The sequence below is a fragment of the Sander lucioperca genome, chromosome 16 (assembly GCF_008315115.2).
Source record: "Sander lucioperca isolate FBNREF2018 chromosome 16, SLUC_FBN_1.2, whole genome shotgun sequence".
NCBI lineage: Eukaryota > Metazoa > Chordata > Actinopteri > Perciformes > Percidae > Sander > Sander lucioperca.
In genome coordinates this window covers 14,543,080-14,557,263 of record NC_050188.1, presented here as the reverse complement: position 1 = coordinate 14,557,263, position 14,184 = coordinate 14,543,080, and the positions used below count along the sequence as shown (strand labels likewise).

The 14,184-nt window shown below is 43.7% G+C and overlaps 1 protein-coding gene across 1 annotated transcript in view; it reads left to right on the top strand.

Annotated features, from left to right (window-relative positions):
• Positions 1 to 2,997, top strand: part of LOC116059779 (collagen alpha-1(XIV) chain-like) — a 252,849-nt gene extending 249,852 nt beyond the window's left edge. The window contains exon 49 of the mRNA XM_035993029.1: positions 1,599 to 2,997. Coding sequence (XP_035848922.1) covers positions 1,599 to 1,852 — 254 coding nt within the window. The 3' untranslated portion in view covers positions 1,853 to 2,997. The remainder of the gene's footprint in view (positions 1 to 1,598) is intronic.
• Positions 2,998 to 14,184: the final 11,187 nt, after the last annotated feature.

Below are 14,184 nucleotides of genomic sequence, written 5' to 3'. Positions count from 1 at the left end.
GGGGAACTGTTTTTTTTTTTTTTTTCTCGTGCACAACAGTATCTCCTCACAAGAAACCAATCTAAAGCATGATTTATGCTTCTGCGTTAAATCTACGCCGTGGCTACGTACGTAGGTACGTGTAGATACCGACCCTACGCCGTAGCCTGACGTGCACCTCTCGAAAAATGTAACTACACGGCGAGGTGATGCACGTCGCTCGGCCTTGGCTTGGTAGTGTTGCGTTTCCCCCCCGACTCATTTCCTGGTTCCCCTTCTCCATAAACAACATGAAATCAAGGAGAGGGGTTAACTTTTCCTGCTCCAGATTTCCCACCATGGTCAGAAAGAAAAAGGGAGACACTTTGTTTCTCTCACTAAGACTCTAGAGTCACTACTCACTCCAAAGATAATCACCATCACTTTCTCCCTCGCTCTACCACACACTCCCCACACACACACACACACACACACACACACACACACACACGCCGGCTCGACGCCAACGAACAAGTATAAACTTCAGGCCACTTACGTAGGCTACGGTGAATGCTTTGCGTGGAGCCTCCGCAGAACCATAAATCACGCTTAAGGCTAGCAAAATGATGCTAATGAAGTACTGTGGCCAAAGTTAATATTGCACATTCACAGCATGACATCGTTTAACAGTTGCCCTTTCATCTTTAAGTTTGTTAATGACACTATCAGGTAAATAACTGGTATTCAGATTGGTTTCTCGTGAGCACAAGATACTTTTGCGTGCCAACAAGAAAAATTTCTCTTGTGCTCACGAGAAACTTTCTCGTGAGCACAAGAGAGAAAAAATCACCCATGTCCCTTTAGAGGCTCGGCATAAATCAACATTTGAATGATGCACAGCTTCTTTTTTTTTTTTTTTGCATGTCTCTTTATTCTGTTTAAACCCAGGATATAGTAAACCTAAATGAAAATAAGCAGTGAAGATACTTCATGTATCTGAGCTGCCTGATATTGCCTAAACAGAGCTGAGCCCAGACGTTGTACTGTGTTAAACTCGCGCTGATGCGTCCTCTTCTGACTTTTTCTTCTAGATTACGATCATCCTCTTCATTAAACTACCGGCTTCACTTTTTTTTTAATATAAACTCCTGTAACACACAAAAAAAAAGCTCAATCTGCACAACAACTTATGAATATAAATTTTGCACGTTGTTTTAACAGACTTTTAACTTGAAAAAATACCACTTGAAGACTTTAATTGAGATGATTTGAATGTGAATTAATAGATAACTAATCCAGTAATCGCCTGGTGGAACTTAAGAGACATTAAACTCACTTTAACTTATAATTTGCAGTTGTTGATCCCCCCACCCTCTAACTCTGCTTTCAGTCCGTAACCTCGGTAACCGTTGTCAATCTGTTTGTCTTGCTCCTTCCTTCTCATCCCGCCCCCTCTTCCTGTCCCACTAACCCAATCAAACCCCAAAAACCAATCCAAAACGCTGCTTCCTGTGGTGGCGGGGGTTCGGCCATCTTTGTTTTGGGCTCTCGCTGACTTTCTGCTGGCTGGCTCGCCACGTGGTTCGTGGGCGGCGCAGAGGGTGAAGAAGATGTCACTGACCGTGGCGCTATCCCCGCAGTCCAACTGCCTCCCAACGTCTTCGAGAACTACGGCGAGGTTGAGGAGGACGATCCCTACCGCTACTATGAGCCCAGTTACCCGGCCCCGCGGCCCGTGGCGCCCGACGACCCGGCGCTCGCCCTGGACGACATCGAGCTGAGTTCCCCCGGCGTCCACCGCAGCTCCCGGAGCCTGAACGCCAAGGAGGAGAGAGTCGCACCAAAGAGGAGACTAAAGAGGGAAGCGAAGGCGCTGCCCGGACTAATTAAATGAGAGGAGGCGATCGGAGGACGGAGGGCCGCTCGCTGTTTGTGATTGGGCGGTTTGGAGCCGTTACGGACTAATCAACAAGTGCCTGATGTAGAGGATTTCTTATGGACATAGTAGAGGGGATGGGGTGGGGGTTTCAGGTTGGGACTATTTTAACTCATCTATGCTATCGAATTAAGTTCAAGAAAACAGGTTTGATTTGCTTTTGTTGTTTTTGTCTCAAAATGGATTCATTTTATCTGGCTTTTATATTTCACGGCCCCGTGACGTCTCTATGTTTAAAGGTTAAATGTTTCTGTGATCAAAGTCTAGTTTCTCAAACATTAGGCTGTGTTCCCACTTGGCGTCTTTTTAGAAGCTGCCAGCGTCTGTTGTTACATTATAATCCTACGGAGTAAACCGTGTTTTCAAAAAAGTCGTGAGCACTTTTTTAAAGGCCACCGCCAATTTCTGCATTTTCTGCAGCTCAGAGTCTTTTTGAAGTTGTGTCAGGTGCTTTTGTTGACAGCTGACCAATGACAAGCGGAGTAGACAGACCTGTCGTTTCCAACAACAAGAAAAAATGGAGAAGGTGCCGACAGACTTGTGTTAGTGTCGGAGCATGGCGAGTTATATGATATGACTCGCTCTGTTTTATCTAACGTTAGCACCTCTCTCTCTCTTTGTTCATTCTCTAGCTCGCTCGACCGCTTTGTTTTATCTCGCCCCGCTCCACATAGCGCTAGAGGATACTGTAGCAGTTGCTGTTGTCATAGCAACAAAAGACGCTCTCGGCCGTTTCTTGAAACCAAAACGCTGCCAGCTTCTTCTTTTTGTAACAACAAAAGCGCCCTAGTCAACTTTTTATTGTCAAAAAAAGACGCCAAGTGGGATCATGACCTTAGCCGCACGCTCCTGTTTTCAGGTTTCAGTTCGGCTGTTTGTTATTTACCTGGTTGGTTACAGTAAGTGCCTGGAAGACGTCTGGAAGACATTTCAAAAAGCAGAAATGCAAACACTTGCAGCAAAGCATTTACACACAGAGACACTTCCAGGTTAGGGCTACAGAAATCTCAGCTAAAATAATCTCACTGTACATAAATATATGAAAAAATGTTCAAAGTTTTGATTTTATACATCAATTAAAAAATGTAAAATGTAATCTGTGAGCTCTGCCTTGAGCTGTGTTTGTACAACAGCAGTGTTACATTGGCTGCAGATAAACACGACTTCACAAGATGAACACAAACTTGCTGTGTGATTACCCTGTGGGCAGGTTTACAGATCGTTCAGTTACAAAGTGACAAGACTTTATTTGTGCAGATGTTTCGGCTACAAGTTTATTAATTTACAAAACATGTGACATCACTAGAGGATGGATACCCGACCAGAGCCCGACGGGACCCGATGGCCAGGCCGGGTTCGGACAGATATTTAGAAATGATGTTCAGGGTCGGGCTCGGTCACATCAGCGCGACAAGGCATTGAACATTTTAAGTTTAAAACAGCTTATTATGTAGGTGTGCACCTGTGTTAACGTGTGCTTGTTGCCCCGTGTGCGCTGATGCGCTCATCTGTTGACATTTCCGAATGCCTTCCTACAGTTGCTTAATAAAAGCGGGCTTTCCACACAAACAAACGTACATGTGTCATTAGTATGAGAAAAAAAATTAGATTTTAACGGTGTCTGGCTCGGGTCGGGCTCGGACATAAATATCTTAATGCCTGTCAGACGCGGGCCGGAGTCAGGCAGAAAAATGCGGCCCGGTCCGCACTCTTGACAACACCACAATCCCGAAGTTAAAGCACCTCATCGTCCATCGTATAATTGGCTGGTACCTCCAGTTTTTAAATCATTTTTTTGTATTTGTCCAGGATGATAAAGAAATTATAACTTTAAACTAATTTGAAGAAATGCTATGTACCTCTCTCCACATCTGCGCTCCGTCAGTAAACACTAACTCTACACAGTACAATAAATACTAATCTGATATACGTTTACAACTCGACACAAGTTATTGTCTCCCGTTTTGTTTACTCAGCCAGCGACCGTAAAGCACAATAGAAAGATTGTTTTCTTCTCCAGCTGTGTTGTAGTCGAGACCACCTAAACCGAGACTGAGCCATCATCAAGACCAGAGTGTATCGAGACCGAGACCGAGACTTCCTGGGGTTTAGACAGAGACCAAGACCAGGACACTGCATGCCACCATAGACACTCCTCAAATTGATCTCAAAGATCCCAGCTGTTTGAGTCAGCATTACGTTGCAGAATTTACACACTGCTGTGTGTTTTCTTTTAGATGGTTTTGCTAAATAAACTCATGGTTTAGGTAGCCACGTTTTATTAAAGAAGATTTGGCCGATATCTCCCGGACAGCCAGAGCTTTTTCTCCTGTCTCCCTTTTCATTAGGGATGCACCGAATCCAGATTTTGGGGGTTTGGCCGAATACCAAATCCACTGGTTAAGATTCTGCCGAATCTGAAACCAAATCCTCCTCCCATCCTCAGTCCATGAACACAGTAAACACATTAATGAAGTAAACAGTGAATGTCCGTCCTTTGCCGTACCTGAAGTTGCTGCATTTTGGCTGCTGTCTGTAGATTCCTTCATGCACAACTCGTATTCTTTCGGATGTTTAGTACGCAAATGTCTTAACGGCGGCAACTTTGTGTATAGTTTAGGGTCCTTGCCACCACGAGACAAATCAGCATTGCAAATTGAACATGTAGCTGGACTTGAATGGCCTTCTTTTGACTGAAAGTACTGCCAAACTACACTTTTTCTGCTCACCAGTTCCATTTTCACTTTCTCACAGCCTACTGCATTGAACGCTCCACCTACGTAAACACCTTCCCGTAATCAACGGCGCCGTCATTACGTCGACCAGCGTAGCGCGCCCAGTGCAAGGGTAGGGTTCGGTTCAGTGGAAAAAAATTCTAAGGAACCCCGTCAAAAAGCCCAGTATTCGGCTGAATCTGAATTCTGGATTCGGTGCATCCCTACTTTTCATTCCCTTTCTTGGGAATGTGCGTTAAGGAGGCAGGGAGAGGGGTTCACAGTAACACATTTGAACATAGAAACGAGTTGTGTTGTTATTGGTTGCATTTGAAGCAGGAAGTTTTACGTCCAATCACAGTATTGATATCAACACTTAAATCCGACAATGAACAGGCAGTTTAGTGATCTCCGTGCAGCTGTGGTCTTGAAATAAAATCCCGAGTCCTCTTCATCCGAGACCGAGTAAAAAAAGGCAGTCGATTCCGAGACAGAGACCTTAAAAAAGTGGAGACCAAGACCGATCTTGAGCACTACAACACTGATCTACGTGAACAAACGCACTAAAACACCCAAAGGAAGTGAAGTGATTTCCCCTGGCCTGCAGTAACTGCTGAAACATTTCATCCCGACAGAGTCTAAACCTGCTTCTGAAGAATAGACTGTTAATATTAATGGACAAAGCATCCGGTTCGGCGAAGTGCTGCAAATGCGGAAGTGCCCATATTATGAAAAAATCACTTTTTCTGGGATTTGGGGTGTTATTTTGTGTCTCTGGTGCTTCCACACACATACAAACTTTCAAAAAAATCCATCCATGCTGTTTAGAGTGAGATACGGTTTCTGAATGTGTCCTGCCTTCAGTCTCTGGGTGAGCTGTTCAAAATCGGCACGGCTTGTGACGTCACAAGCCGAAACGAGCAGGCTAACCGCAACCATTAGCTCGTAGCGTTAGCATGCTAACGCTATGGCTAACGCTAGCATGCTAACGCTAGCATGCTACCTCGTTCTCAATAGCAAAGCACTACTACAACACACACAAGTTCACCATAATCTACAAAAGAACTACTTACATGTGTGCCCTCATTTAGAAGTCTCCCAGCTAATCCTGCCTTGTAACTGACCGAAGTTGTAGAAACAGCCTTTCTTTTACTGTCTATGGAGCTAGCTAGCTGACATGATCTACATCTGAGCTACTGGGCATGTGCAGTGCAATCAAAGATAGTACAGAAGAAGAAGAAAAGAGGTCTCACTCTGTAGCTAAAACAGAGACCAGCTGAAAAGAGGATCTGCAGCAGTGAGAGAGAGCACTGCAGTACAACACAAATATGGTGTTTTTTGAAAATTAAACCATGTAAACTTATTCTGGTACAACCTTAAAATGCAATTATGAACCTGAAAATGAGCAGAATATGGCTGCTTTAAACCTGCTTTCTATCTGAATTCCAGCAGGGGGCGACACGTGCGATTGCAAAAGGTCGTCTGTTTCTGTAGAAGTCTATGAGAAAGTGACCCACTTCTCACTTGATTTATTACCTCAGTAAACATTTTCATAATGAGTTTATGATCTCAATCGCTAGTTTTAAGTCTTCTGCAACACAGAATGATGTTCACTTTTTGAATTATGGTCTTGTTGATTTTAAAATCGGCGATAAAGCAGGGGCGTGGCTGTGATGTGATTGACAGTCCGCGGCCTGTCTTATACATAATATAACTATGGGACAAAGATATATTTAAAACCTAGCGAAGCCAAATCTTGCCTCGAATTCTGTAGGCTAGATTTCAGCAGCAGTTGCATCCAGATTGCCAGTGAAAGTGTGTAACGTAACGTAGAGTGTAAGCAGCGTTGCCAACTCTCAGCTAATGTCACTGTCAGATAGCGCCCAACAGTCTATGGCTCCTCCCTCACGTCTAAAATCGTCACATCCGCAACCAGGATGGCTGCGTCCGTAACAGCAAACTCGACGACTCATAGCAGATCTCCACAAACCAATGGGTGACATCACACATGCTCTGTCCATTAATATTAACCGTCAATGGTCTGAAGTCTGGATTTTAACGTGTTTCTTAAACCTCCATCTGTTTGTTTTAAAGGCTCCTAAACTCTGCAGCCAGTTGCTTTCCACCTTCACGAATAAACAAACAAACAAATGTTTATTTATGTAAAGTTTTGCATGTTTTTGTTTTCCATTTATCATGTGATGTATCATATTTTTAATCTCCTATAGAGCCGTAGACCCATTTTACTGTTGCGTATAAAGAGTCATATGCAGTTATTGTGACAGTATTAAGCTCTGTATTTGAGAAGGTTGATGAAAAGAAATAAGTTTTAAAAAAAACGAGACAATGACCGCTGATGTAAGACAGAGTTGTTATATTTCTACGTAAATGTATTTTGGTTTCTGGATCTTGTTGTAAGCGGCAGAAGCTGTCGGTCATGTTGTTGAAGAAAAGACAATTAAACAAGAGATTAGTATTGAAAATGATTTTTATTTTTAAGACTGACAATCTGTGTTTTTTCCTTCTTTTTTTTGGTTTTATCTTTGGATTGATCTGCCTCCATTTGTAAGGTCATTTAAGTTGAAGTGGGTGTCCAAAACAAAGGGATAGTTCAGATGTTTAGTTGTGTGGTTGTATGACAGGGGTGTCAAACTCACTTTAGTTCATGGGTCACATCCCCCTAATTTGGTCTCAAGTGGGCCAGACCAGTAGCCTGACAAGCCAGACCCACATCAAAATGTTGGGTCTGGGAACTCACCATAGGCTACCAGACCAGTAAACCACTCCAGAATGATCAGAAACTTTATCTGCCACAGAGTTTCTTGTCAGCTTGATGTTTGGCAAACGCAAGTTGCTTCTGCTACGACAGCGTTCTAAGGCCGTCGTAGGAAAAACAACATAAAAAGTGACATAAACGTTGAAAAAAAATGACAAACATTGAAAATACTGACAAAAAGTGACAAAAACCTCAAAAAAAAGTTAGAAACACGTCGAAAAAAAGGGGCAAACATCGGGAAAAACTTAAAAAAACGTTGAGAAAAGTGACAAAAACTTTGAAAATACTGACAAAGTGACAACAAGGTCGCAAAAAGTGACAAAAACGTTGCAAAAAACGTCAAGAAAAGTGACAAAAACTTCGAAAGAAATGAAAAACACGTTGAAAAAAAGGGACAAACATCGGGGAAAAACTTCAAAAAGGTTGAGTAAAGTGACAAAAACTTTGAAAATACTGACAAAAAGTGACAAAAACATCGCAAAAAAGTTAGAAACACGTCGAAAAAAAGGGACAAACCAGTGATGTAGTGTAATGTATTGTAGTGGGTATACTGTACTGCAGGGGTCTCAAACTCACGGCCCGGGGGCCAATTGAGGCCCGCGGGATGATATTTTGTGGCCCCCCTACTTGACATCAAAGTTTAGTGTCCGTGCGGCCCGCGCGTTTTTCTGAAACGCACCTTTTTGCTGAGTCGTTGCGTGTGCCGCGCTTGCCATGCTTTTATTTTATTTGTTTAGCACTTACTGGTGCTACCATAGCTAGTCTCGTGACTGCGGCGTTTGTTGTCAACGGTTGTCAAGCTAGCCAACCGTGAGTACCTGGGGTAGTATCAACGTTAGTCACTTGGTTGAAACGTGTTCCAGAGTGACGGAAAATATCTGCCTTCACCCAGTTCCAGTCATGTCTCTCTCAAAACGTGCCGTGAAGAGAAAGGTTAGCGACAAGCTCAGGCAATTTCAGTGAAAGTGGGAGACGGAATATTTTTTCTATCGAGCACAGGAGCACCCCTACATGTCTCATACGCACAGAGAAAGTTGCGGTGTACAAGGAATATGACATCAGACGTCATTACTCAACTAGACATGCTGAGGAGTATACAACATACCAGGGAGATGAGAGAAAGAACCGGGTCGCCAATCTTAAAAAATGTCTATTGAGGCAACAACATTTATTTAAGAAAGCAAACAAAGAATACTTTTGTTGAATACTTGACACGGCCCAGCCTGACCCACACTCTATCTCGAGCGGCCCCCAGGTAAATTGAGTTTGAGACCCCTGCTGTACTGTATATGTATGTGTTTGGGCCAGAAGGGGACTTTGGGGGGGTGGGTCTGGGTGTCCTCCCCCAGGGAAATTTTGAGTGTCAAAGACTTCATTTCCTGCATTTTGATACACTTTTATGCACCAATTCACAGCTGAAATACCTTCATTTAGCCTATGCAAAGAAAAAAAAACACATGACAATTTGAAATGTATCAAAAATATAATGGAAACTATATTGTTGCATTGGGCATTTTTAAGTGGGTATATGGAAATCCTGGAGCTTTCTTAGTGGGTATACTGCGTATACCTGCGTATCACGTAGACTACACCACTGGGACAAACATAAAAATAATGTTACGGACATGGGAGAGAGGGGTAACATTCTGAGAAAAAAACTCAAAATTTCTAAGATTAAAGTCGTGAATTTACGGAAAAATAACTCAGATATTCTCTGAGATTAAAGTGGTAAATTTGGAATTGGAATTTAATTAGTTCTCTGCAATTTTTAACACTTTGTTAAGTCATTCAGTTGGGCCTGATTGAACCCTTTGGCGTGCCCGCTCTGGCCCACGGGCCGTATGTTTTGACACCCCTGTTGTATGAGCTATTTCTCCATAGTCAGTGTGTTAGCTACAGTAGATGGCGGTCAGCTCGCCCCCCAGTTTTGGAGAAGCAGGCAGGAGTACTGACACGGAAGCTAAGCTAATGTCCTGCTGTGGATGGAGGCTGTAGCTCAACACATTTTAGACACCTAAAAAAACATCTGTATCAGTTTAAGTGGACGCTATATTTAGCTTTACCTTTGCTGTCCGACAGCCCTTCACGACGGGGAACTGAAGCCGTTGTCTCCACTCTCTTCAAAGCCACCAGAGTCCATTGACAAAAAACTGTGATTTTACCTCGCAGGACATAGGAGTTGCTGCTCTACCGCTGCCTCCGTCGGTTAGTTTGTTTGTGTTGTCAGACTGATCTCATTAGTCATTATTGGCGTGTTATCAAGACGCATACTCGCTTTTTAGCGTGTTTATCAACACCGTTTGGCATCCATTGACTTACATTACCTTGCGATTATCTATCTGATCTGTCAGACGGAGAGCAGGAGACGTTGTGAAGTTTAACGTTGGTAGTCCCCAGAGAAGAAGTTGGTCATTTCATTATTGAAACGTAAGCAACTAAAATTGCTGAATGTTCGAACCTTGTGTCAAACTGGTCGTTATTACTGAGACTTATAAAGTGTCAGGTTTAGTTCCATCATAGTGTCAAAAAACGTTAGCTGACGTTCAGTAGCTCAGATTATCAGCAAATGAAATTACTGATTTAGCGGGGGAGGGGGGGGCACTGTATCCGTGTCACCTTCTCATTAGAGGATGAGCCCCCCTAAAGGTCGGATCCTAGATTCGCTCCTGGTTCAGACTCAGCAATATAACCAAATGACAGTCCTGTAGGCTCAGAGCAACGTCAGCACGTAGGGGAATAAAAGTGGAACATGTCCAACATGAAGCAGCGTTTTAGTTTGAGGACAAAGTCTTGAAGTCATTGGTGTTTTAAAGGGTTAGTTCGGAATCACCAACTAACTAACCGATAGCATTGCTTAGCGTCCGTGTCGGTACTCCTGCCTGTTTCTCCAAACTGGTGGGCGAGCCGACCGACATCTGCTGAAGCTAACACGCTGACTGTGGAGAAGTAGCTCATTCAACCACACTTCCAGTGGCGGTTCCAGACCATTTTAAATGGAGGGGCCAGGCTGGGCCCACATGCAATTTTATTATGCTTTTCGGCCTTTTTCCTTTATTGTGTTATATATCTTTTTTGTGCATGTTATAGGTTTACAAAGTGAAAAAGCCCAAAGTCCACCCCAAAGGGACTTACCATCTCCAACAGAAAACACTGTTCACAAACTGCTCCAAACAGCTCTGTTGTAGTCCAGCCTTTACTTCAGAGACAAACGTGGTCACTTTGGAACACATGTTATAATGCTCATCTAGCTGCTAGCATGGCACGCCCTCATACTCTGCTTCTGACTGGCTAGTAGTCCTTACCTAGGCACTGCACATGTGCGACTCCCAACAAAGATGTTACAGCAGTGAGAGGTCTCACTCTGTAGCTAAAACAGAGAGCTCAACACACAGGGTGAAAAGAGGAGCTGCAGCAATGAGCAGTACAACAAAAATATGGTGTTTTTTGAAAATAAACCCATTCTGATATAACCTCTAAATACAATTATGAACCTGAAAATGAGCACTTTAAGCACAAGTGTTTACATACCACCAACTCATTCAGTGTTAAACTATGTTTTATTTATCACTGCACATGAATAATATCTCCTCTTAAGAGGTAAAAGTGTGGTTAAAAATGTATGAAAATATTTGCCAAAGTTAGGGGGGGCCAGAAGGGGATCGAGGCTTAATATTACGGGGGCTCTTGGCACCCTTGCCCCCCCCCCCACCCTCTTAGAACCGCAACCGCAACTGCACATGCACATTTGAACTATCCCTTTTAGAAACCTTCTCAGCTCAGTGATTGTGAGGCCTTCAGTCAGCGGTCGGGCTGTTGTGGTGAGTGTGTGGCTGTCGCTCAGCAGGTGACGTCATGTGACTCGACTCTTAATTAAACTGGGACTGAGCAGGAAGAGGAACGCTGGAGAGTGTTGCAGCCGCGAGCTGTGGGGAGCTGATTGGAAACCAGCAGGTGAGTCCGACATCACACCTCTTCTTTCTGCTCTCACAGAACCAAGAGTTACACCGTCCCGAAGTTCCCAAATCCTTTCATAATGAAGGGCCAAAAATGTTGCCACGGGGCAAATAAAATGTTGATACGTGAAAATTGTATTCAGTGCTTTTTGTGGAAGATTGAGGTGCGCGTATTTGGCAGGTGGGTTTAGGTGTCCTTGCCCAAGAAAAAAGTGATGTTTTCCCCCCATACGTTTGTGTCGCTTTGTGGGTTTTTGCGTCTCTCTGTAGTCGTGGTCTGTCTCTTTTTTATTTTTTTATTATAATTATTTTTATCAGAACAAGGTACATTGAAAATATTCAGTGACAAACACTATTAAAGGCTTTGATTTTTCAATTTTTCCACCTACAGATTCCATCCCAACACAGCAACCCCAGATGCATAAAAATAAAAATAAAATAAATAAATATAAAATAATATATATATGTATATGCACTTATATATACACACATATACATACATACATAATAAATAAAGGAAGGGGCGGGGGGGGGGTCCTCAAATTATTTTAAAGAGGGAGGAGTATATTCTTTTCAAAATAGTTTATCAAAGGGTCCCATGTTTTGTAAAATGTTCTGGTTGATCCCCTGAGAAAATATTTAAATTTTTCAGTTTTTAGAAACATCAGTAGATCACTAAGCCATGATGACATGTTAGTTGGATTGTGTGATTTCCACTCTAGGAGAATTATTCTTCTAGCTATTAAAGTGGCAAAAGCCAAGTCGTGGTCTGTCTCTTTGTGGTAGTTTTGCGTGTCTTTTTCACATCATTTAGGACCCTTATTATCATCATATCTGTGTCTGAAACAGCAGCTCTAGTCACCTCTGCTGATACGCATTCATTCTCCCTTGTGGGGGGAGGGGCTTAGGAGAACGTTTTGGGCTTTAGCGGAAAGAGGGGAGGGACTGAGAAGTTGTTGATGTTAAAAATGTTTGGCTAAGTCCTGGATCTTCACAACCCTACCTACAACACCTTTTAAGAGACATTTTTAACTTACTGAGGTATTCCCAGGCGAGCAGTTTGTACTTTTTCAGGATATGGCAATGATGAAATCTGACAGATTTGTGTCTAATATTTTAAGTGCTTGTTTGTTTAATGATTCCAGTGGTTTCATGGTGGTAGAGTGTGTGGTAGACCAAGTTATCCAACAGGTTCTCACACTCATCTCGTAAAATATGGACCTTTAGCGCTATGAGTAAACGCGCTTGGTCGGGACTATTGCCGTCCCTTTAGCGCTATGAGTAAACGCGCTTGGTCGGGACTATTGCCGTCCCTTTAGCGCTATGAGTAAACGCGCTTGGTCGGGACTATTGCCGTCCCTTTAGCGCTATGAGTAAACGCGCTTGGTCGGGACTATTGCCGTCCCTTTAGCGCTATGAGTAAACGCGCTTGGTCGGGACTATTGCCGTCCCTTTAGCGCTATGAGTAAACGCGCTTGGTCGGGACTATTGCCGTCCCTTTAGCGCTATGAGTAAACGCGCTTGGTCGGGACTATTGCCGTCCCTTTAGCGCTATGAGTAAACGCGCTTGGTCGGGACTATTGCCGTCCCTTTAGCGCTATGAGTAAACGCGCTTGGTCGGGACTATTGCCGTCCCTTTAGCGCTATAAGTAAACGCGCTTGGTCGGGACTATCGCCGTCCCTTTAGCGCTTTAAGTAAACGCGCTTGGTCGGGACTATTGCCGTCCCTTTAGCGCTATGAGTAAACGCGCTTGGTCGGGACTATTGCCGTCCCTTTAGCGCTATAAGTAAACGCGCTTGGTCGGGACTATTGCCGTCCCTTTAGCGCTATAAGTAAACGCGCTTGGTCGGGACTATCGCCGTCCCTTTAGCGCTATAAGTAAACGCGCTCGGTCGGGACTATTGCCGTCCCTTTAGCGCTATAAGTAAACGCGCTTGGTCGGGACTATCGCCGTCCCTTTAGCGCTTTAAGTAAACGCGCTTGGTCGGGACTATTGCCGTCCCTTTAGCGCTATAAGTAAACGCGCTTGGTCGGGACTATCGCCGTCCCTTTAGCGCTATAAGTAAACGCGCTTGGTCGGGACTATTGTCGTCCCTTTTGACGCAGATATGTTAAGGAAAGGGTCGTGGGTGGGCGTACGGTTCTGTGACAAGCGGGACGTGAACCCCGCTCTCCTGGTGAAAGTCCTGTGTTTGTCTGACCCATCCACCCCCCCAACCAACCTCCTTACATACTTCTCACTAAATCCTCTCTAACTGCTGCTCTCCCCGGTGCGTTACACAAACACGCTGAAAGACGCCTTTTTCGTCGCATCAGACGCTGACAGCCACTGTCCAAACATCCTTATTTTACGAGTTGGGAATGAGAACGGGTTGAGTTATCAGACAGTGTGTGAAGTGAGTTATAAGCCAATCGATAGGGAATTTCTAATCTCAAACAATGAATAGTGTTATACATTTTGAACAGACATTGAGAACAGATGAAGGGGTGTGTGAGTGCTGAGTGCTGAATCCACCTTTAAAACCCTCCTAATTAATCTGCTGTTAGTGTGCCGTGCAGGGAGTACACGCCTGCCATCATCACAAGAGCTCCGAGTGGTTAAACACGGTGATTACGGCTCTCAAGTTCTGATGAGGTTGATTATAATTAGCTCTACAGTTAAATTACAGCGTGTCTTTGTTTGGATTTGATGAGATTTATTGTAATTACGTTCTGAAACTGAGAACAAATGGAGAGCTGGATCTCTTTTTTTATTTTTTTTCCCCCCACTCTCCATGTGGTGACCTTTAAGCCTTTTCGCTCTGAGCAGAGCGGTTTTATGGTAGATGTTAGATCGGATCCGCTAG